The 23,526-nt window shown below is 52.7% G+C and overlaps 5 protein-coding genes across 5 annotated transcripts; 1 reads left to right on the top strand and 4 right to left on the bottom strand.

Annotated features, from left to right (window-relative positions):
- Window positions 1-951: 951 nt before the first annotated feature.
- Window positions 952-6,458, top strand: CIMIP2A (ciliary microtubule inner protein 2A). The gene is made up of 9 exons (XM_080927322.1): window positions 952-966; window positions 3,045-3,226; window positions 3,373-3,505; window positions 4,454-4,668; window positions 4,768-5,018; window positions 5,100-5,226; window positions 5,617-5,711; window positions 5,956-6,073; window positions 6,343-6,458. Exons 3-9 carry the CDS (start codon window positions 3,450-3,452, stop codon window positions 6,429-6,431), a joined length of 951 nt encoding a protein of 316 aa, XP_080783448.1. The 5' UTR covers window positions 952-966; window positions 3,045-3,226; window positions 3,373-3,449; the 3' UTR covers window positions 6,432-6,458.
- TUBB4B (tubulin beta 4B class IVb) lies at window positions 6,422-8,878 on the bottom strand. The gene is made up of 4 exons (XM_080927321.1): window positions 8,745-8,878; window positions 8,331-8,439; window positions 8,147-8,257; window positions 6,422-7,618 (listed from the first exon to the last, which is right to left on the bottom strand). Exons 1-4 carry the CDS (start codon window positions 8,799-8,801, stop codon window positions 6,558-6,560), a joined length of 1,338 nt encoding a protein of 445 aa, XP_080783447.1. The 5' UTR covers window positions 8,802-8,878; the 3' UTR covers window positions 6,422-6,557.
- Window positions 8,879-13,009: 4,131 nt separating this feature from the next.
- On the bottom strand, window positions 13,010-17,203 carry SLC34A3 (solute carrier family 34 member 3; the record flags this gene model as incomplete). The annotated part of the gene is given in 12 exon segments (XM_080927550.1): window positions 13,010-13,474; window positions 14,421-14,545; window positions 14,622-14,738; window positions 14,820-15,037; window positions 15,039-15,088; window positions 15,257-15,346; window positions 15,509-15,704; window positions 15,792-15,903; window positions 15,980-16,123; window positions 16,205-16,333; window positions 16,769-16,855; window positions 17,104-17,203. Coding segments are annotated over 12 exon segments (1,818 nt in total). The 5' UTR covers window positions 17,189-17,203.
- A 2,451-nt stretch (window positions 17,204-19,654) lies between these two features.
- On the bottom strand, window positions 19,655-20,125 carry RNF224 (ring finger protein 224; the record flags this gene model as incomplete). Its single annotated transcript, XM_080928158.1, has 1 exon — window positions 19,655-20,125. One exon carries the CDS (start codon window positions 20,123-20,125, stop codon window positions 19,655-19,657), a length of 471 nt encoding a protein of 156 aa, XP_080784284.1.
- Window positions 20,126-22,487: 2,362 nt separating this feature from the next.
- Window positions 22,488-22,922, bottom strand: CYSRT1 (cysteine rich tail 1; the record flags this gene model as incomplete). The annotated part of the gene is made up of 1 exon (XM_080927239.1): window positions 22,488-22,922. Exon 1 carries the CDS (start codon window positions 22,914-22,916, stop codon window positions 22,488-22,490), a length of 429 nt encoding a protein of 142 aa, XP_080783365.1. The 5' UTR covers window positions 22,917-22,922.
- Between the last annotated feature and the right edge of the window lie 604 nt (window positions 22,923-23,526).

Raw genomic sequence — 23,526 nt, forward strand, 5'->3', positions numbered from 1 at the left:
CATGGAGAAACACAGCAAAGCAACTGAGGCCTGGCTGCTGGTCTAGCCGGTCAAGGCAGGGCTGGTTATAAGAACTTGTCTTCTGGCAGGCGCTGAAGCTAGACAGCTAGAATGTATTAGATGAACTAGGTTGTGCCTAAATGATATACAAAGCTATACTGGGGCTGGAGAGATGGCTCAGCGGTCCCGAGTTCAATTCCCAGCAACCACATGGTGGCTCACAACCATCTGTAATGGGATCTGATGCCCTCTTCCGGTGTGTGTGAAGACAGCTGCAGTGTACAAAGGTTTACTGGGCCTGAGCAAGCACTAAAGCCCTTCCAAAGGGCCTCTGATGCTGGCTGGTCCGGATGTCTGAGCACTGACCTTGGCCCCAACCATACCCACGCAGGCCTCAGACAAAAATACCTTATCCAGAAAGCTGCCTCCAGCTTTCTTCTACCATAACTGGGTCTCTTCCTTTCTGGATCTCTCCCTCTAGCACTGGCCCTGACTGATACTTTTCTGGATAAATGGATGGAGACATGAGGAAAGAAGTTTAATTTGGACAAAGGGACCACAGGCTGCCTGACGCCTCCTCCTGCACTGTGCAGTGTCCTTTGAGAACGCAGTTGATGGTGCTGAGGTACCTGGTGTGGAGGGCTCTGAAGAAGCATTTGTTTTCACTTACGTGACTTCAGTTCCTCCCTGTAAAAGTAGTGTTGTGGGATAGGAATGGTGGGATAGGGGAGTCAGTGCCTCCCCCAAAGCACAGGAGCCTGAGTTGGATGTCTAGGGGCAGTAAAATCCAGGTGTGCTCCTCTGCAGTCCCACCTCTGGGGAGACAGAGGCAGGAGGATCCCTGGAGTTCACTCCTCAGCCAATGGAGCTGAACCAAAAGCACTGCTGTGGAGCTGGGCATGGTGGCCCACACTTGGAATTGCAGCACTTGGGAGGCTGAGGCAGGAGGATCACTACAAGTTCAAGGTCAGCTTGGGCTACATAACAACAACACAAAGATACAGTTGTGATGGTGTTACACATGTATCTATTTTTGTTTCAAGAATTACTGTGTTTTGCCTACATGTATGTGTGTGTACCACATGTAAGCCTAGTGATGTGGAGGCTGGAAGAGGACATCGGATCCCCTGGAAGTGGAGTCACACATGATTGTGACCTACCATGTGGGTGCTGGGAGTTGAACCTGGATCTTCTGAAAAAATCAACAAATGCTCTCAGATACCTCTCTAGCCTCACAACCACCACGTGCCTTTGTTTAGTTTTAGAGCCACTTCTTTAGGGTGGTGGGAAAAAGTCTTGTTTAGATTTTATATTAGCAAATTGTGTTCTGGGGTGTACCTCAGAGACCCACATTAGAAACTTCCATTACCAACACAGGAGCCGCGCTTCTTTGATACTGGCAGAACTACACCTCTTTATATTTAAAGACTGTGGGCTGGTTGTGTTTTCAAGTGTGTGTTTATATTTACATTTTAATATTGGATGGTTAATTTTTAATATTTTGTAAGATTTTAAAAAAAGATTTATTTTTAATGCAACTAAAAAAAATGTCACCTGAATTGATTGTTGGTTTTTCCAGGCAGGGTTTTTCTGTGTAGCCCTGGCTGTCCTGGAACTCTCTCAGTAGATCAGGCTGGCTAAATTCAAAGATTGCCTCTGCCTCCCAACTGCTAAGTGCCACTATGCCCAGCTCATTATTTCTCATATTTCTGACTGTGTGTGTGTGTGTGTGTGTGTGTGGTGTGTATGTGTGTGGTGTGTGTGTGGTGTATGCTGGTGTATGTTTGTGTGTGTGTGTGTGTGTGTGTGTGTGTGTGTGTGGTGTGTGTATGGTGTATGTGGTGTGTGTGTATGTGTGTATGGTGTATGGTAGTGTATGTTTGTGTGTGTATGTGGTGTATGTGTGTGGTGTATGGTGGTGTATGTTTGTGTGTGTGTGGTGTGTGTATGGTGGTGTATGTCTGTGTGTGTCTGTGGTGTGTGTGTATGCGTGTGTGTATGTGTGTGTGGGGGGGTGTGTGTGAGTAGGTTTATGTCTGTGAGTGCAGATGTCAGAGGCCAGGGCGTTGGTAGTTGTAAAATACTGATCTGAGTGTTGGAAGCCAAGCCTGGGTTGGAAGAGAAACAGGTGGTCTTATCCGCTGAGCCATCAGGTCTGGCCCTTCAAGGGTCTCTATGTGGAATTATCTGTTCGATACACTTATTGCAAAGTTTAGTCAGCCAGACATGCTGTTGATTTGAAAAGTAGAATCTGCTCCTTTCCCCCATGTTCTATTCATTTTATGGTTGTAAAGTTCTGTCTAAAAGCTCGGGAGATAGCTCAGCTGTGCTTTCTGTGCAAATATGGAGAGTTTAGTTCATATCATCGCCAACATACACATAAAAGCTTAGGCACTGGCCATCAACCCTGACAGCCTGACTTCACTCCCCAGAACCCACAGGTGGAAGAGATAACCAGCTCCCCAAACGTTGTCCTCTGACCTCCACAGGAGTGCCACAGTACACAGTAGAGCTGATAAAAATTTGTTTTATAAATTTGTGTTGGGGAAATCAGACAGGTGGAAGAAAACATTGACAGTGTCCCAGAGGAACACTACAAGGACTCTACACATCTGTACATACGTGCAAAAAAGGATTTCTGTTATTAAATAGGGTTTTATTTGCTAGAGCGTGCTAGTAGAAGTCTGAGGACAACTTTTGGAAGTGGGTTCTCTTTCACATGATGAGTTTGTGGGACCGAACTCAGGCCATCAGACTTCATGACAAGCATTTTTTACCTCCAAGTCATCTCACCAGCAAAGAAAGTTTTCGTTTTATGTTGGTGTGTTTTGCCTGTATGTACGTCTGTGTGAGGGTATCAGATCCCCTGGAAGTGGAATTACAAACAGGTGTAAACTACCATTGAGTGTTGGGATTTGAACCAGGGTCCTCTGAAAGAGCAGTCAGTGCTTTTAACTACTGAGCCATTTCTTCAGCCCCAAGTGTTTTTCTGCATTAAAAAACAGAAAGAGGATTTGTTAAGTATTGAAAATGTCTTACTACAGGAGAACAAGCCTATTGGAGAGTCCACACGGCTGTCTATCTGGGAAACCTGACTCAGTACTGACTTCCTCAGTGGAGAAGGACTAGGGTAAAGACTCCATCATGAAGTAGGACTGCTTTTCACCTGGGCCTCTGAGGGTACTGAGAGTCCACCCACTTTCCATTCCTGGCTCCTGAACTCTGGGTGAGTAGGGCTTCCTTCCAGGACCCCTACCTTGCTCAGGACCTTCCTAGCTGGTCTTTGAACCAGAGATGCTGTGAGTAGGAAGTGCTCACAGGGTTAACAGATGGCTGTGTCCATAATGCTGGCCCCTTCACAATGGTTACCAGGCAACAGGTCTCTGCAGGGAAGAAAGGTGGACACAGAAAGGGCTGAACCAACAAGGACAAGGACAGAGTCAAAGCAAATGACAGCCACTCAGAAACACAACCTCTTCACTCCAGAACCCCACTACATCCCTGGGTAAGGGAGCTCTACAGGGAAAGAGGATGGGGCTGGGGAAAGGGGTGTGCAGTAAGGCTGGGGCCAGTGCTGAAGAGGCCCAAGGCCAGGGTTACCAAGGATGGAACAGAGACTACCAGGGATGAAGAGCTCTGACACAGGAAAACTCTGAGGCGGAATTCTAGAGGAAGGCTGAGTCTTGCCCCTCCCTGTGGCAGCCACATAGCTGGCAGAGACTGGATTAGCAAATGCTAGACTTCCTCTCCATAGGAAGAAGTGGTTTAGAGATGGGATAAGTGTAAGCCAATTAAACACACACACACACACACAAAAAAAAAAAAAAAAAAAAAAAAAAAAAAAAAAAAAAAAAAAAGACACATGCAAAATCTCCAGCACTGCAAAATAAAATAAAAACCCTCCAAGACTGTGTGTGCATACCGACCTCGAAGCACATAAGACAGGGGATTTCTAAAGGACCTATATACCTCCTTTCAAAATTGGTCTCTTTTGGAGCTGTTTTTAGGGTGAGGGATGGAGAGTATTGAGAATGATTGGGTGCTGGGCTGGAGAGATGGTTCAGCTGTTAAAAGCATTTGCAAGTCTTCTAGATAATGTAGGTTCAGTTCCCAGCATCCACATAGTAGCTTCATAATCAGCTATAACTCCAGTTCCAGGTGTTCCATCCCCCTCCTCTGACTTCCACAGGCACTAGATATTCAATGTGGAACACAGACATGTAGGCAAAACACCTATGCACAGAATTGCTGAGTATAAGGTCTGCTATGGAGGGCAATCTGAGAGTAGTAATGTTAGTAGAGATGTGGCATATGCTAACGCTGACTTCCAGGAGGCCCAGAAATCAGGTGCTTCCACAACCTTCATCTAAAATGAGCAGAGGCTAGGTAACCTGCCATGCCCAGTGGCTGCCAATTAACCGGCAGGAGTGGTTTCTCCCCGGCCTCTCCACAGCTATGCTGGTTTCTACCCTCAACTTCGCTACCAGGTGGGAAACACCTATGGCCGAGCCACCGCACAGCTGCTCACAGATCCCAGCGTACAGAAGAGCCCCTGCTCTGTGCTGTCACCTATGTCCAAGCCCAAGTTCATTGAGGACTTCAGCAAATCCAAGCCACCATGGACTCCCTGCAGGGACCTGACAGAGCCCTACATACCCCACTATACCAGTGAGCTTCATGCCTAGGGTGGGATCCCACCTTAGCTCTGCCTCCGTTGGGGCTCCAACCTCCTTCCTACGTGGCTCAAGAGCTACCCTGTCTATACAGGTCTGAAACCCTACAAGAATTTTGAGATCCTGGGCCAGCCCCCACGCCAGGAGCTGCCACAGGTAGAGAATATATCCAGACAGGGTCCACTGCCTGCAGGCTTCATGCCTTATCCCCCCTACCCACCGTGCCCTCCAGGCAGAAAGGGGGAAGCCAGAGACCTGGGCCATCCAGGTCTACTGCTGGCATATGGGGAAGAGGCTTGGAAGAATGCAGCACCTCTTCAGGAGACCCCAGGGAGGTACCACCAGGTAACTGGAGACACTATGACTTGAGGCCCCTCCCTCCCCAGGTGGAAGCTATGTAGTAGTAATTTGCCCTTCCCTTTCTAGCTGTACCACTGCAGAAGGGATGAGTACCTGCCTCCACATCCCCCACAGGAGACACTAGATGTGGGCAGATTCCAGCGACTGCCCCAGCTAGACCACCCCAACCTAATCCAACGCAAGGCCATCTCAGGTAAAGTGTTGGGTACCTGAGCTGTTCTCCATAAGGTAATAACCGAGGGCTTGCTACCTGGTCTGGGCCTGTCCTACAGAGAACAGGGGAGCCTCTCATGTTTAGCATGTTTCCTCAAACCAGCCCAGCTGCTGTGGGATGTTTTTGAGACAGGGCTTGTGTATAGCCCTGGCTGGCTTGTAACTCCCTCTGTAGACCAGGCTATCCTCAAACCCAGATATCCACCTGCCTCTGCCTCCTGAGTCCTGGGATTAAAGGTGTGCACCACTACAGCCTGGCTCAACCTTTAGGTATGTAATGGGCTTAACAGCTGAAAACTCAGGGATAAGGGCATTTGACACACATGAGTATAGAAGACATGCCCTAACCCTAACATCCAACCATCTGCAGGTTATGCTGGCTTTGTTCCCCAGTTTGCCTGGGTAATGGGGATGAATTACCGTGATGGAGTCACACAAGCTATGGACGACTTTGACAAGAACCAGGTAGGACAAGGTCCCAGCCTGACTTCTGCCCACATACCTCAACTAGGTCAGGCCTTCCTGCCAGCCTTGCTCCCACTCCCACCTTAATGACCCTTAAGGGTCACCCCAGCTTGAGGCTGTTCACATAGTAACAAGGTAGGATTCCCTAGTAAAGGGGTGGTGGTGGTGTCAGATGGGTAAGGATCCCCAGAAGCATGATCTTGGTCACCAATGTGGGTAAACAGCACATTATCTATTTCTCTAGTTTGTGTTCAGACATCCTGTTTGTGCCCTGGGTGAAAGGCTACCTAGGACCCACTGGCCAAACACCACAATCTACAGAAGCCAAGGCCTGGCTCCTTTCTACATGGGCTTCATACCCTGTAAGTACCAGAAGCTATTACTTCAAAAAAGTTCGCTCATACTACACACTAAGCCCGGAACAGGCTCAAATGGGCCTGCTTTATCCTCCGCACTTGTGGCTCATTAGCTGGTGACCCACTGGCCAGAGTCCCAGTCTGGGGCTCACCAGTCATTCCTGCTAAGCCAAAACTACTCCATGCCTAGAGAAGCAGCCCTGGTTCACAGCCTGCACTGACCTCTCCAAACGTGCTAATCCCGGGAGCTCAGCTTAAGCTTTTCTTCCTTGCAGCCATGCAGGACAACTACGCACTGACATTCGGTAACAGCACCCGAAAAGCGTATCAGAAGGAACTGGAGAGACGAAGCCACACACTATGAATTGCTTTAATGGTGGTGTCTGTACAAGTGATGTCAGGACAGCAAATGCACAGTGGACATGGCTAGACAGGCTGTGAATGAATAAAGAGTTCACGCTGCTCCCATGCCTTAGTGACTAAGACAGCGCTAAGCCACCTCCTCCTCAGCCTCCTCCTCAAACTCTCCCTCCTCCTCTGCGGTGGCATCCTGGTACTGCTGGTACTCGGACACCAGGTCATTCATGTTGCTCTCAGCCTCGGTGAACTCCATCTCATCCATGCCCTCACCCGTGTACCAGTGTAGGAAGGCCTTGCGTCGGAACATGGCTGTGAACTGCTCTGAGATTCGTTTGAACAGCTCCTGAATAGCTGTGCTGTTACCAATGAAGGTGGCGGACATTTTTAGGCCCCGAGGTGGAATGTCACAGACAGCTGTTTTCACATTGTTGGGGATCCACTCAACAAAGTAGCTGCTGTTCTTGTTTTGGACGTTAAGCATCTGTTCATCCACCTCCTTCATAGACATGCGGCCCCTGAACACAGCAGCCACTGTCAAGTAGCGCCCGTGGCGGGGATCACAGGCAGCCATCATGTTCTTGGCATCAAACATCTGCTGGGTGAGCTCAGGCACGGTCAGGGCACGGTACTGCTGGCTTCCCCGGCTGGTCAAGGGGGCAAAGCCAGGCATGAAGAAGTGCAGGCGAGGGAAGGGCACCATATTTACAGCCAGTTTCCGCAGGTCAGCATTTAGCTGGCCAGGGAATCGCAGGCAAGTGGTTACCCCACTCATGGTGGCGGACACTAGATGGTTCAGGTCACCATAAGTGGGTGTGGTCAGCTTTAGGGTTCTGAAGCAGATGTCATAGAGTGCTTCATTATCAATACAATAGGTCTCATCTGTGTTTTCAACCAGCTGGTGGACTGAAAGGGTGGCATTGTAGGGCTCCACCACTGTGTCCGACACCTTGGGGGAAGGTACCACACTGAAAGTGTTCATGATTCTGTCTGGGTACTCCTCCCGGATCTTGCTGATAAGGAGGGTACCCATCCCAGACCCAGTCCCCCCACCCAGGGAGTGGGTCAGCTGGAAGCCCTGCAGGCAGTCACAGCTCTCCGCTTCCTTCCTCACAACATCCAACACCGAGTCAACCAGCTCTGCGCCTTCTGTGTAGTGCCCCTTGGCCCAGTTGTTCCCAGCCCCACTTTGACCTGTAAAAGAAAACAGCAGGTCACTAACTAGGTATGTGTCCAAGGGGCCAAATGACATGATAAATAGTGTACAGACCCCCAATCTGTATAAGAAAGGGGAAAGGGGAGTGCTGTGTATAACGGCACATGCTTTTAATCCCAGCACTTGGGGGGGCAATTAGCTCTGAGTTTAAGGCCAGCTTGGTCTACAGTTACATGACAGCCAGGGATACATAGATCCAGCACGTGAGGGTTGGGGGGAAGCAGATGAACAGAACACATCAGAGCTAAGACAGTAAATCTTCCCAAGGCGCCTCTGCCAGTATTCAAGGAGAGAGCATAGGGGCCCCTGCCACTAGGTCAGGTTTGCTACTAGCCTACCCACAGTTGGACCTTCCTCCTAAAGGTGCTTTTCTGCCAAGGGAGTGAGTGACTCAGAGAGCAAAAAAGTGTACATCTGGTCGGCTAGTAAGCAGGAACTTTAGGTCAGCCCCTTGACCTTTGAGCCTCAGCGGTAGCAAGCCATGCCCACACCCCCACCACACTCACCAAAGACGAAATTATCAGGTCTAAAGATCTGCCCGAAGGGCCCTGAACGCACCGAGTCCATGGTGCCGGGCTCCAAGTCCACGAGCACGGCGCGGGGCACATACTTGCCACCTGGTGGGATAGGAGAACGTCAAGTGTGCTCAAACTGGAAGGGTGGTCAGGAGGACGGGGTAGAGAAGCTTACCTGTGGCCTCGTTGTAGTACACGTTGATGCGCTCCAGCTGGAGGTCGCTATCTCCGTGGTACGTGCCAGTGGGATCAATGCCATGCTCGTCGCTGATTACCTCCCAGAACTGCAAGGGAGTCGGGCGTTAGCTGAGTCACCCCGGCCGGTGCGCTCCAAGGCAGCCCCGCCCCGGATGGGTGCGGCAGGCCCTTCCCCCACCCCACCCCACTCCGGTCTCAAGAGCGCCAGGGCGACGGATCCCTAAGGGCCGCGCACCGTCCGCCCTACCGCCACCGCCACCGGCTCTACGTCTCAGCCCAGCGTACACCGGTAACCAGGACGCAGTGAAGGGCGACGCAGCCTGCCGCTTCCGCCATCTTCTCCGGCTGGCCGTCCCAGGGGCGTCCGTCCCGCAGAAACCTAGCCTCCTACCTTGGCGCCAATCTGGTTGCCGCACTGCCCAGCCTGCAGGTGCACGATCTCCCTCATGGCGGCGGCGACTGCGGAGCGGCTGTAGAGAAGGAGCACTTAGGGAGGAGCAGGCGCACAGAGTGCTACAACCGACGCTCTGCCAACATTTATATACCTCTTATGACCCGCCCTCTCCAGCATAGGATTGGGCCTTCAGAACGAGGCCACGAATTACCCTTATTTGATTGGCTACTTTTCCGTCAATCGAGCACTCTAGGGCCCGCCCTCCCAACGATATACGCTCATTATTGGTCAGTCCTGCCTAAGGGTCTCCCTATCACAATCCCCGCCCTGGCGCCGCAGTGTTCAATCCATTGGGTGTTTCAAATGATTGATTTGCATTCCCATTGGCTGCCTCCTAGGAGCACTCCGAGAACCTGACACTATTGGCTGAGCTGTTTTGGCGTCCTGGTAACCGCCGCAGTGCAGCGCGCGGGCGGGACGTGGAAAGCCAGCTTCCGGCTCAGAGGGAGGGGGCGTCTTTTCGGAGCTTTACGGGTTTGGGGGGCTTGGAAGATCTAGCAGCTGCAGCTGGGGAGAGAAAGGAGCCTCGGGCAGTGCGGTCCGGAACACACCTTGCAAGCTTCCAAGCTGAGGCGAATTAAAACATTAATAAGCTCTGGCAGAGCTTCTGGGCCCTTCCGGGACGCACTGGGCAGGCGCGGGGTCCTCTCGCTCTGGGAGGGCCATTGCTCCGCCCCTTCGGCCGCGCTAAGCTGTTGTGGAAACCTGCTGGCTTGGAGCCGGTCTCCTTGGAGCCTGAGCTCCAAGTGCGCGCAGAGCTGCTTGGAGATTACAGGGCTGGGCATGCCCGGCCATGACTGTGAGAGGGAAAAACAAACAAATGTGTGCAAGTCCCTGTCCTGTAGTGAATCGCTTGGGAAACACTACATGTACATATTTCTATACTTTTTTTTTTTAATTGTGAGGTCCAAAGTACCCCTACCCCCAAAATAGCAGTGCTGACATTGTCCTAAACAGAAGGACTTGGCAGGTAAACAAGCTTAAAGGTTTCTGTTTACCGGAAGAGCAGATCTCTTAAGGTGATTAATGTTCACCTTAACTTTAGCCTTCTTGCCCAAATCAACTACCTCTGTCGAAGGCAAGTAGTTCGGAATCAATCCTTTTCCTCCATTTGTTCTCCCCCACCAATGTCCTCAGCGTTTAGATCTCCAATATCTTTCTGCCCATGAGATGGTCTAGTTGGTAGTTTCTCTATGCCATTGCTTATACGAGGCATATAACCTGAAATTCAGACTGGCCTTGAACTCAAGGCAATTCTCCCTTACCCCCAGAATGCAAGGATTACTGTTTTTAGTCTCCATGACTGACTTGGAACTTTTTAAAGGAATATTACACTATGGGGTCTGTCCCAGTCTCGCCTCCAGTACTTCTGGCTTTAGAGATGAACTACCTCTAAAACTAAAGGTGTTAGGCAATCCCTGTTGGTTGCGGTACTAACCATATCACAAGGACAAAAACATCAGGACAAGCAGAGTTCTATATCCTAAGCAACAGCACGCTGTTGCTGTGTACAAGATGCAGTCCTCTTCATATTTATTACACTAACCAGTGTGCCACTCCCTAGCAAGACCCTTCTTGCCCTTTCCCCAGAAAGGTAGTTCAGGAAGGGGTTGGGGCGGAGTTCTGTTGACCACACTGACAGGACCCATACCTCAGGAGGTTTAAATGTGTGTGAGGTACCAGGTCACTTTGTGACATGCTGAGGGTTGTCTCAGTGCCTAGAACATTTTCTGAGTTGAAGCTATTGAGCAAAGTAGCTTAGCTGCCAACATGTCAACTTAGCCACTAGAATCTCACAGGCAGCACACATCTGAGAAGGAAGCAGAAGTTCGGTGTCTTAACACAAAGAGCTTTCTGGGCTTCTTTGAGATGTCTGGGTCTCAAGCTGGGCAACAGGTATAAACAACATAGCAAAAGAACAAGGCTCTTGAGCATAAGCCCACCAAGGACAGTGGCTACGCACAGCTGGCAGGGGAAGAAGGCCTGAGAGGATGGATGTTCACAGAGCTGGCCAGAAGAGCCGGGAAGCAGGCAGAACGGGCTGTGGAAGTATTGAGTGCCTGCCCTCCCTCCCCAGTCTGCAGCTGTTGGAGCTGCACAAGGAAGGCTCTGTTTACTGGTGGCTATGGTCCCAGTGGGAGGGTGCATTACTGCCAGGCAGGAGCAGCAGGCAGACAGTCTCTGTGGCCTTAAAGGACCCATGGTCAGCTTTTGTGGCAGGCCTCCCCTCACCCCGGAAGGAGAGGTGCCAAGGTGCTTCCCCTGTGGACTAGGCCTCACTGACTCCCTCAGTCAGTCCAGAGATGCAGCCTGGATGTGCCCCTCCTCTAGAGCATCAGAGAACACAGTGAGACCGTGTGAAAGCACCCTTCGATTGGTCACAAGAGTGGGTGAATCAAGGCTGCAGTGCACAGACCTTGCTCTGTCCTTGCTGGAGTTCATCTCTGCAAGTCCTTGGTTCAGTCAATTCTCTTGGTGGACAGAGTAAATTCTAGGCCTAGGAAGCCTAGGAGCTGGGGGTAGGGAATGGCACAAAACCTGGGTGACAATAAAGGCTAAGGACAAAGAGGGCCTTGGATGTTCTGAAGGACAGAAAGGACCATGGAGGCACCTACAATGTGTATGGGAGATAGAAGGAAATCAGAAATACAAAGGACATGACTCAGTGATTATGAGCTCTTGTTTCACTGGCAAAGGGTTGGTGGTTCACAACCATTCCTCTATCCAAGTGATCTGACAACTTCTGGCCTCCAATGTCACCAGGCACAAGTGGTGCACATACATAAAATGCAGCCCCCCCCCAAAAAAAAACACTCATACACATAAGCCTAAAGTATTTTAAAACAAAACACTACCCCCCCACACACAGATACACACACACACACACACACACACACACACACACACACACCAAGATAGAACCCTTGGGCAATAAACGGGTGGCTCTGGAGGCTCTGGGGCTCCTTGAATGTCATGCCTGCTGACTTGCAGAGAACAGCTGGGCAAACTTGGAGGTTAGGGTACAAGGAAGTTTTAGGCCAAGAAAATTTACACCAATGTGTCCTGTGTGCCACATGTGGGCAAGGACAGTTATAAGTGAGCCAACTCAAACTCATGAACTTAAAACTTTGAGGGATTTATTTGTTGCAGCTTAATCCCATAATTCTGTTTCAATGTCAAAAGGCTGGATGCTGTCCAATATACCTGAAAACTGTAAGGGACAGACCAAAAGGGATCCCTGTCAGCTCCCCTGTGGGTCTGATTACTTTAACCTGTGCCTGAGTTTTGGTTTGCTTTCCTTTTGGTGGTGGGGGTGGGGGGGGGGGTGGGGGGGATCAAAGTTGTATACAGGCTTCAGCTGTTGGGGGTGGTGAGAGGTAGCTGCCTCTTCTCTGGTGTTCAGTTACCTGTTGGCTGTAGGACAAACCTTCCGGTTTGAAAACCAGACCATCCAGCGGGGGCAAGAAGGAGGAGGGAAGAAGCCCCAACCAGGGCCCCATCCTTTCCCAAGTCCTTTCTTAGGTACCCAGGTGAAGAAAATGGTGTCAAGGCCTTATATCTTTTTACCTAGATGGGCAAGTGCTAGGAGGCTACCTGGACAAGTCTGGGCACCAAGGTGGTGGAGGTAGGGTGGTGGAGGTAGTTTAGGATCCGGACAGAAGGAAGGGTGTCCCCTGGCGGAGAGGGAAACTATGCCTGACCGAGCTTGCTGGCAGGACACAGAGTCAGCCTCTTGCCCAACTCGGTAAAAGTCAGATTCTCAACTGCAGCTCCCTCACAGCCATCGCTGGCGGATCTCAGGCTCCGTGAACCTGGGCTCTGCCCAGCCTTCCCGGGCAGCTCTCGGCCGGAAGGCCTCCTGTAAACCGGCTGTCACCAGCCACCACGGAAATAAACAAGCTGCAGACTTGGGGGATGTGGCTGAGGAACACCACCCTAATCTCGAGTCTCCGCTGGGGGCAGCGTGGAGCTGCTTGGCTATCTCCACTCAGCACTGGGATAGATACCTTCTCAGGCAACCTCATCCAGGAGAGAAGGTCAGCACTACTCAATAGTAACCTCATTTATTTGAAAAGGAGAGGATGCAGAGACTAGAATACCCATGTGGAGCCCCGCCCAGGGGAAGATTGGCAGGCAGTTTCTCTTGCCTCCAATGCTCTGAAGCTAGAGGAGCTGGGCTGATGGGCTATGGCACCCACTCCTCACAACTGCTGAGAAGCTATGACTTGTGGGTTCTCATAGCAGTGAGCCACTTTGCTGGTCATATGGGAGTTGCTGCAGGCCCTGCAAGGGCAACAACCAGTCACCAGGCGGTCCCAGGGCTCCAGAGAATGCAGCCAGAGTGGCAGCCAGGCCCAGGATCGGAGACAGTGAGGCAGCCAAGATGGTCGGTGTCGTTGCAGGATATTAATCAGGATGATAAGGAGCACCAGCCCCACCAGAGGACCCCCAACTGCAGCCAGCACTGAGCCCCCGGCCAGGGAAAGTCCAAAGGCTGCTAGGGGTAGCAGAAGGAAGGAGAATAGTAGGTAGACAATGGCCACCCAGCGGTACTGGGCAGTCAGGTCCCCAAAGCGCTTGGCCAGTGGAATGGGCAGTCTCAAGACAGGCACCAGGTACCACAGCAGTATGCCAGCCAGGTTGAAGAAGAAGTGGATGAGAGCAACCTGGTAGGCAGGAAGGGCAAAAGGGGGTAAGGAGCTTGGATCAGATGGCATAAGTCACCTGGGCTCTGGGCTCTTTAGAAACCATGCCTTTCCTTACTCTGGTGAAGTCTAAAGCTTGCGTCCTGCTGCGTGGTTCAGACAGACCACTTAGGACAGCAGAGTGTAGCCAGAGTAGCACCTATTCACCATATTTAGGAGCCGGGACTAAGTCAGCACCTGTGCGTGCTAACACATCCCTGCTGCCATCAGAGACAATGGGAGGTGAGCAGGGAACATTGAATGAGCACAGTCCAGAGGCTGGGAGGGGACGGTGCAGGCTCTGGAGGGTCTGAGTGACAAAGATGGAAGTGGGATGCAGCAGCCAGTGCTATTCAAGATATTCAGAAGGTAATCCTGTCCTGGGCTGAGGGACTCTAGAGTCAGGACAGTGGACCAAGACTAGCTAGAGAGTCTGAGCTCCAATAGGATTAAGGAGATTTGGGGTTAGAAAGAGACAACTCAGAGGCAGAACGGAGTCTCAGCTCAGGAGGCAGGATGAAGCTAGCACAATTGAGTTGGAGCATCCCCAGGATGGAGTCTGGGAAGACAGAAGCTTGGTACATGGAGGAACAGGAATTTGGGAGCATGGGCCAGACAACACTTGGATACCCGAGGAGGGACACAGTAAAGAGTCCAGGATGGAGGGGTCAGAGGAGCGGGGGTCCTTCAGGGGGATCTAGGGGGCTGGCAATGATAGAGGGACAAAGGACGTAAGATGATGGTCGTTCTGGGAAAGCAGCCCTGGAAAGGAAGAGCAGAGGCTCCAGCTGTGAGGGCTCTGCGATGTCCCCTGGGTCTGAGAGGTGGAGCTGCAGGCCTGTGGTCAGAGTCTGAGGAGCTTAAGGAGAGCTGGGTATGTAGCCAGCCTGGGTTGTGCTGCGAACGGGAAAATGTTGGAGGCCAGTACCTGAACTGCGGCGAGTAACATGTCTGCAGGGCTGGCCAAGGCAGCCAGCAGGGCTGTAGTGGTGGTGCCAATGTTGGAGCCCAGAAAAAGGGGGTAGGCACGTTCCAGGTCGATTACCCCAACCCCTGGAGAAATGAGGGGTTACCAGGAGGCTGAATCTCAGCTCCTTCAACCCCAAGCCCACTGCCCACTTTGGCTCACCCATGAGGGGCACGATGGCTGCTGTGAAGACGCTACTGCTCTGAAGCAAGAATGTTAAGCCTGCACCAACGAGGATGGCCAAGTAGCCGCTGAGCCAGCCAAAAGGGAAGGGAAAATCTGCAGGGGTGCATGGTGGAGGGGCTGGGTCATTCTTAAATCCCTGCCTGGTCCTCCAGCCCAGGGCACCCTTACACTCACTGGCATTGATAACAGTCTTCACAGCTTGTGCGATGCGGCCCTGCAGCACAGAGTTGAGCAGTTTCACGATGAGGACAAGACAGACACAGAGCACCAGCAGCGAACCCGCCAACAGGATGAAGCCCACAGCCAGGTCTGTGAGTTTTGCGCCCGCAAACAAGTGGTGGCCTGGGGCCGGGCAGGGCAGGGTGGTGAGTAGGAGGGAGTCAGAGCAGGAGGCAGGGTAGGGATGGGACGGTGGAGGTACTCACAGAGCAGTCTGTCCTCCTCTGGAGATGCCGAGCTGTTCCTTTCTGTGCTTCCCTGGGGTTGAGGGGTAGGGAGGACTCAGGCCAGGCTCACAGTAGGCACACAGATTCAGAAGGCTCACAATCAAGTGGGTGGGATGATTCAGCAAGTCAGAGGTCAAATAAGGGATAGGGTCAGAGGCACCTCACCGTCTCCCCCCTGAAGCCACACCAGTGCTTAATCAGGCTGCTGTTAGTGGTGTTGCTGGCAACACTGCCTGTAACCACACTGCTATCCAGCTGGTAGACAAAGGAGCAAAGGATCATGGTTATGTGTCTGGCATTCCTACACCTCAGCCTAGTGTAAGTCTGAACCCTCTCTGTCCCCATCCAGGACAGGGCTTCTGCCTGCTGCTCCGTCAGCCAGATGCAGTTACCTTCCTCTGGCACATCTGTCCTCACCTGGATGATGAGGTGTGTGAAAGGCCGAGTCAGTGCCTTGAGGATGTCGGGGGCCTGACCCCCTGCCTGCAGGCTGGCAGCACCCAGGGCCAGCTCACTCAGTCTCTCTAATGCTGCAGTGGCACACTCCAGTGGCAGCAATACCAACACTGTGAGCCAGTTGAAGATGCCATGCACAGCCGAGCCGCTGAAGGCCCTGCAGTCACACAGGGCAGGCTGTCTGCCTGAGCAGCCTCCACTGAGGCCAAGGCAGAACCAGCCTGGCTCTTCAGCCATTACTCACCTCTGAAATTCATCCCGGTCCCCTGACTGTGCCATCGAGACCAGGGTGCTGGTGATGGAAGTACCCACGTTGACGCCCATGATGATGGGCACAGACACCTGGACAGTCAGCACTGTAGGGGTGCCATTTTAGCAATGCCTGCTCACCAACCCCCCCACCACTGCCCTGGGAAAGAGAAGTACACTCACACTTAGATGCCACCATGCTGACCACAATAGAGGAAGATGTGCTGGAGCTCTGAACAAGCACTGTGACCAACACACCAATGACCAAACCAGCCACAGGGTTGGACAGCACCACATTGTCCTTGAAAATGTCTCCAGCCATTTTGCCTATTCCCCACAGGAAGATGCAACGAGGCTGTAAAACATGGAATTCCCATCCCCACCCTGACCTCCCACCTGGCCACTCACTGCCTAGTAGCTGGAAAGCAGAGCTGAGGATGTCCAGGGAGCAGATGAAGAAGTAGAGGCTTCCCAGGAGTCCGCATGCCTTGAGAAAGCCACTGCCCACCTGGCGAAGCCTGCGGGTCATGCCAACCTCTAGGGACATTGGATAGGATTATCTTTGACCAGCTGACTACTCCCCAGCCACCCACACACACACAAACACTTTGCTCCTTGAGAACAGGGTCCATATTTCCTGTCACTTCTTAGGCAGAGCACAGGGTTTCCCTTCTGTCCCTTTGGGCAGGGACCCACGTCTCCCTTTGTATCCGTTCCCCAGGGCAGAGACTGTGCCCCTCTGTCCTCCTTTGCCCTTTTGCTACATGGCTTAGCCCATGACCTTGAAGGGGGAGTCCCAGAACTGGAGCCACCAACAGGGAGTAAAGGAAGACAAGAGGCTGGAGAGGGTTTCCTCAAGCATTTCCATGTGTGTTTCTAGGAGGTGGGTTCTATCAAGTCCCAGGAGATACTCTGCTGGGGAAGGGGAAGGCAGGGGCCTGCCTGTGCACTGTGTCACACACCTAATCTTACCTTTCAGTTGCTCAGTGTTCTTCAGCTGAGAGAAGGTCTGGGGGTCTGTGCCTCCCTCCTCTAAGCCTAGGGTGGAACAGGAGATCCCTGCAGAGGTCAGGTAGGGCTGTTTGTAGAATTCCCAAGGAGAAAGACAAAAGGAACGTAGAGGGGGAGGGCACTGGGAAACAAGGGGCCATGGGTGAAGCACAGAAGCAGGGATGGGGAAAGTTCCAGTGAGTCTGGTTCAGGTCAGAGGCGTGAAGAGACCATTTGATTTCAAGAGGGAAGCTAGAGAAATCTCATTTTTGCCTAGGGTACTTGTCAAGAGTTAGGAGCCCAGCGACACCTGATACCTGCATTTTTCAGACTCCGGTCTACCAGGTCAATTGCATCCAGAGTAGAGTTGGGGACCGGACCACCAGCAAGGGAATTCGGCATGGATTTCAAGAAGGGGAAGACCCAGGCCCAATCCTAGATCTGCTGAGGGCAAGGCAGGTACAAGTTGGTTGTCTCTCCTACTCCACCCTCTATCCCACCAAGCAGGCTAAAGTCAGGCCCCTGACCTGAAACCTCAGCTTCAGCCCTCTCCCACCTCCAACCCCAAACCTTGCAGGTCTTGGTTGGCTCTGACCACAGACAGATGGGTACGATGACTCGAGTGGTTAGCAGATGAGCCCAGTCTAGTTTCAGAGGACAGAAGAAACAGGACACACGCTGGCTCCCCAGCTCCCTCACTGGTCCTTGCTGACAGCTGACTGAGGGTACAGGGTTCTGGGGCGCTGGCAGGAAGTAGCGGCTAGCTAGAGAACCCTGGGATTTTGCCTATCAAGTGTCAGTAAGGACACTGCAGATGGTCCCAGCTTAGACTTTGGTATTTGATACCAAACAAGTGACGCCTTTGCTTGATAAGAGCCCCACCCCCAGCCTTAGGAGCGGAGCTTCGGAGCCCCCTGCCCATGTCAGGACCCTCCTGGGCTTCTGGATCTGGAACTGGCCCCTTTCCACAGTGCTTAGGCTCAGGCCCAGGGGTCCTTTGTGTCCCCTCCCTCCAGCCTGCCTCTAGGCTCTTCTCACTTGCCCTAAGGTCCTGGGGTTTCGAAATGATTCCCAAACCCTGGACCTGACGCTCACTAAGCTCTGGGCTTAGTGTCCCAGAGCTCGATCCGGTTCTAGGAGCTCCTACCTGCATGTGTGGTGAGGGGCACCAGCGGGGAGGAAGCACAGCGGGAACAGCTGCAGGTCAAAGATCTGTCAGGTGCGCACATGACCTGCTGTGTCTGGAGCCCCATTAATGTTTACCCAGGAGCTGGGGCCCCCAAGGGGAGACCCTGCCTGGCCCAAGGCCTTATTCGGACCCTTGTCGTCCTAGGGATAGGAGTCCTGAGCCCCCAGCCCAACTCTCTCGGGGTAGAACTTCTTCCAGAGATGGGCCAGGAGCAAAATAGAGCTAGACACTGAGCCACCAGGAGGCATCCGTTACATTTAATGGACATTCTATACCACCCAGGCAGGATGCTGTCTGTCTGTCTGAAGCTGCCTAGAAACCCCATGAGAAGCTGCCCTTTTCCTTCCTTCTGTGTTGCAGACTCTGCAAACCTTATCATGGTCATCCTTTCCCCTGACAGAGACAAGAGAGAAGCCCTTTGCACCAGAAGATGGGTGTGGAAGATGGATTTCCTCAGGTGGCCTGGGAATGCACCCAGGCTCTATGATCAGCAGATTCAAATCTGAGTTTAAGGGTGGGGTCAGATCCAGAAGGGCTTTCTGTGGAGCTCAGCAGGGGCTTCGGGACTTGGAGTTTCTATCTGCATCGAAGGAGGTGGACAGAGCTCACCGCCTGACCCCTCTCTGAGTATCTTTTCCCAGCTGAGCACTGTCCTGTCAACACGTGCATGTGAAATGTCCCTTCTGGTGGACCAGACCCCTTCCAGCCCATAGGATGAGGATTGGGCCCTTCCCTGCAGGCTGTTTCCCTGCCGGCCCTGCAGGTTTGCACCCTGTCTGCTCACTGCCCAGCCTTGTCCCAGGCTGCTTGAGGGACTTTGCCCAGGGAAGGAGTCTTTTCAATGTTTATTCAGCAAATACTCTTTCCTCCTGTCCTACACCCAGGAGGCTCCTCCCAGGGGCTCCTGAATGCAGCTCCTCCTCAGAAAGATAGAGGCTCACAGCTTTGGCCTTGCGGTTTCAGTCATCTGCAGCCTCTGGTGCCCACTGAAAGGTGTGTGTTATAGTCGCCAGGGACAGACGGAAGCTGAGAGTCTTAAGATGGATAATGAGCCTTGAGACTTCAGTCAAGACCCCTTGTCAGAGCTAGCTCTCTGTGGCGCCACTCTTTGGTACCTGCCAAAGAAGTAGCCTTGTGCTGCCGACCCTCTCGGACCCTATGAGCACAGAGCCTGACTCGTGGTAGTAACTCATAGACAGCAACACAGGAGACTCCAGGGATAGAGGAGGTAACTTGCCCTCTCTCCAGATTCATACCTCTGATGTTTACAGAGAGGAAGACCTGCTCTGATGCCAGCTACTCATATACAACCATAGCCTGGCCCTGTCCCTGCCCTTACACTCCCCCCATAGACTCTGAGCTGAGTCCTGGGTTTCTAGGAAGCATAGACAACAGGATGCTGGCTCCCAAATAAAGTCAGGCTACTTGGGGATGGGAATCTAGATTGGGAGGTCACCAGCCTACTGTGGAGTCTTATGGCACCATGGCCATTGACACTGACCTTAGGCTATGGCCCGAAATGTTCCTGTTCAGGGTGACACCTGAATGTTTGGGCGTCTAAGACTATAGGAAAGCCACCTTGCTTGCAGGCTGTTCTGTCTGCACTGTGTATGACCAGTGGCTCCAAGGTAGGCAAGCTACTAAGCAGTTTCTTTTGTGGGGGTGGGGATGGGCAGAAGTTAGACTTCGGGGTTCCCAGGGGAATACCAGCACAGCCTTCCCCAGCCCCAGCAGCAGCGTCCAGGCTGAGGGAAGTGGGGTTGGGGGCCCAAGGTGGGGTAGAGTCCAGCTGGCTGCTGAGTGACGGTAGTGCTGACTTTGAGGGGGACAGAGGATCTGAGTTCTAGTTTTGACGGCTCCCGTTCAGCTTTGACTGCCAAGAAGGCAGCCAGGTCCAGGTCCAGCATGGTCACCCCTCCACGGGGAATAGGAGTACTTTGTCGGCACTGTGGACAGGGGATCCAGTGCTGTTCGTGGGCTGGAGTATCCAGCCGCCTCATGCATGCCTGGCAGAAGGTATGGCCACAGTAGAGACGTCTAGGCAAGTGGACTGAGAAGTCATAGGCAGAATAGCAGATGATGCAGTCATTCCGTGGGGCGGTCAGGGCTGTCCCCTCCTCCAAGGCTTGGAGGCCTTCAGGCTGCAGCATCCTGGGGACAGTATGAGGGAACCAACAGACCAACAGCAAAAGCTACAATCTACCTCTGCCCACCTATGTGACAGTTTGATCCATGCTTGTCTCCAGAATGCCTCCCCAAAGACAAAAACCAGGGCCATGGAAAAGTAAGTGCCTCCACACCCGGAGGGAAAGCTCCCGTTTTGGACTGTCATAAAGTCTTGTTTCTGAGGCCACTGGCTGAGACAGCACTCTATCCCACTGTTGAGACCCCTCCATGGCCCCTCCTGCTTACTTCCACCCCTAGCCTTCCTGAACTCCAGGCTTCTCTTACCTGCATCTGCTCCACCAGAAAGCTATTCCAAGCTAGAGGATTGTAGGAGGATGTAGGGACCCTGGACACCTCATGGCTTCCTCCTTGGGCTCGCATTACTATCTACACAGGCAAGATGGCAGGAGGCAGGTGGTGGCAGCGTCAAGCCAGAGTGGGTTCCTCTTTCAGCCACAAAGCACCTGCAACTGGATCTGATGCACCACCCACTGGGCAGGAGATAAGGTGAACCAGCCCCCTGCATAACCGGATGCTGCCCAGACCACTCCTCCCTGTAACTCCTAGAGACCTGGCTCTGTCTTTCTGTGCTCCAAGCTGTCCTGAGCATCCTTGTCCTCCCTGTTCTTGTCCTCTTTTCCCTGGCTCAGCCTCCACCCCTCTTGTCTGATCCCCATACTGTAATATCTTCCTGCTTTGGCCTGAGTGAAGCCCACTCCAGCCTCAGCTCACATCACCGCTCAGGGGACCTGCCACCACCCACTGGCAGCTCCAGATTAGGTGCATATTCTTGATAAATTGTGACACTTCTCAGCATCATCTTCCTCTCTCCCTAGCCAGGCCCACGGAGTCACACACAGAGTCACACTCGGAGTGTGTCGATCTCCCTCCTACACCCATCATCTCCAAAGCACTCCCCTTGCTTATCAAAAGCACCTCCCAGCTGACTGCCCATCAGACCCCCAGCCTTTGCAATAGTTCAGGGAGATAGTTCAGGGAAGTGGGTTCAGTGTTCCCTATGATGAGGACTGAAGATGTGCAGAAGTAGGGAACCCATTTGTGTTGGGATAGGCTGTCAGGGCCCCTATCTTGTAGCACAAGGGGTTGCTACAAGAAAGCCAAAGGGCAGAACAACCCTTCTTACTCACTTTTACCCATTCTCTTGGCAGTCTGCCTTTAAGACTGGTCAAACGGGTTCCTGTACTGGCCTTTACTAGAACAGGGGACAAAGAGCTCGGGAAGGAGACTCAGGGCAATGACCTATCTGCTCATACTTGGAGACCTGGACACACTACACATCTAGCCTGTTCGCTCATATGTCCTGTCTCTGTATCAAGGGATGGTGACTTTGGCAGGACTAGTTTGTCTTGTGAAGCCAGCTCTTCTCCTCCATGTGGTGTGTGGCTCTGCCCTGCCCCGGAAACACCAGGCTGCCAGGACTGGCTTCCCTGCACACTCCCTATCCTGGCATCTCATACAAGCCCCCAGCAAGCATCTTACACTGCTTGGACAGACAAGAAGAGGGCACTCTCTCAGCCCTTCCCTGCCTTACCTTCAAGACCTAGTATAGATCACTCAAAAACATGAATGCAATAGAGCTCTAGATTGTAGGAATTACGTTTTGTGGGGAACAGAAACATGCCCTGGCTGAGGTTGGCAGGTGACTCACATTGGGCAGGGCTGGATTCTGGGTCCTGCATCCTGTGCTCCGACTCCCTGAAACCTGCTAACACCAGCTCCACCCACCAACAGTCCTCCAATCTGATCCTTCTCTAAAGTACTTTCTCAGGACCCCAGCAGTGGCGTGCATGACACCCTCCTTGTTTACTATCTCAGCTTTAGCCTTATGAAGTACAGGGAACTGGTTCAGGGTAGTGGACATATTACCACCTACAAGACCCTGGGCAGACTGAGACCTGCAAGCTCCCTAAATTATGGATGTCATGAGACAGTCTTGGAGCTCTCCAGTCTCTGGAAGATCCCACAGAGTTTGGGAACCTGGTGGGGAGATTGTATTTGTAGATGTTAAGGACAAAAGTAGCTGTCCAGACTAGGACCCTCTCCCAAATGGGCCCCTGGTAAAAAAGCAGTCACGGGCACAATGGTCATCCTGCTTTATTGTCAACGTCTCGCAGGAAGTGAAGGGTATCCCTGTTGCTGCCAACATGGCTCGCGGCTGGACCCCTACTCCAGAGGGCTGTAGCGGAACCTTCCTCGTGGATAGGCTCCCTTGTCCAGGGCAAGAAATGGCTGATGGCCATGACCATGGCTGCTCCTGATGTCCAGCACCGCTTTGGCATTGAGCAGAAACCTGGGCTCCACAGCCCTGGAGGTTGGAAAGCCAGGCTAGGAGACAACGCAGCAGCTGTGACAACGGCAGAAGCGAGGGCAGTGGCAGCAGGAGCAGCAAGGGCAGCAGCAGCAGTGGTGGGCAATGTCATCCCCACGCCCTACAGGTGGCAGGCCAGCATAAGTCAGTCCCGACGGACGCTGCCCGCTGCTGTAGGGATTGCAGGGTGACTGCCAGGTCTGCTGGTTCTGCTCGGAAGCAGTACCCTTGACGCCTTTAATACCTTTGGGTCCCGGGGCTTCAGTAGTTTGTAAGAGGCCCACTGGCTCTGGGGTACAGGTTCCTGAAGGCAGAGGCTGAGTCTCAGATGAGGAAGATGAAGAGGGAACCTCCTCTAACTGCTGCCCCAGGTCAGACCGTAGATGAGCCCGAGGGATGCTAATGTGGGCATATGGATTCTTCACAACCATCTCATGGGGGTCCATGGTCCAGGCTGCAGGGGCGAGCAGAGAAACATGTATGGACTCAGGGAAGGGAAAAAGCTGCTTGAGAGCCCATAGTCTAGGAAGACACCCCTTAAAGAAGTCTGCCCTGTGGAGAGCCATTTCCCTGAGACACCTGTGTGCAGATGTGGAGACATCAGAATGTGTATTGGAGGTAGGCCCAAGTACCCAGTTACCACCCTCCACCAAGGATCTAAGAAATGCTCCAGGAAGCAGCTAAGAATGGGGATAAAAGGCTAGAAGGCACTGAAGACTTGGTCTAAGGGAGAATAGGGGCTGCCCAGAAGGAACCTGTAAGAACAGGTCAGTATCAGGACAAGGACTCACCTGTGGCAAGCAGCAGCCTTGTCTTCTTAGTCCTCCAGCTCCAGGTCCTAGTGCCTGTGAGTAGCTCTCAGCCACTGGCTTTTCCCTCCTAGAGAGGGGTGGGGCCTTGGGGCGGAGCTCAAAGATGGGCTTCCCAAGATCCCAAGAGGCCTCAACAACTAGAGCACAGCATGCAGTCACCCCTCATTCCCAGATGGGTGGAGGCCAGGTTAGGGCTTTAAGGGGCATTTGTCAATCTGGGGTGACTCAATCACAACTCATCTGA

Source organism: Micromys minutus, assembly GCF_963924665.1.
Source record: "Micromys minutus genome assembly, chromosome: 13".
Classification (NCBI taxonomy): Eukaryota; Metazoa; Chordata; class Mammalia; order Rodentia; family Muridae; genus Micromys; species Micromys minutus.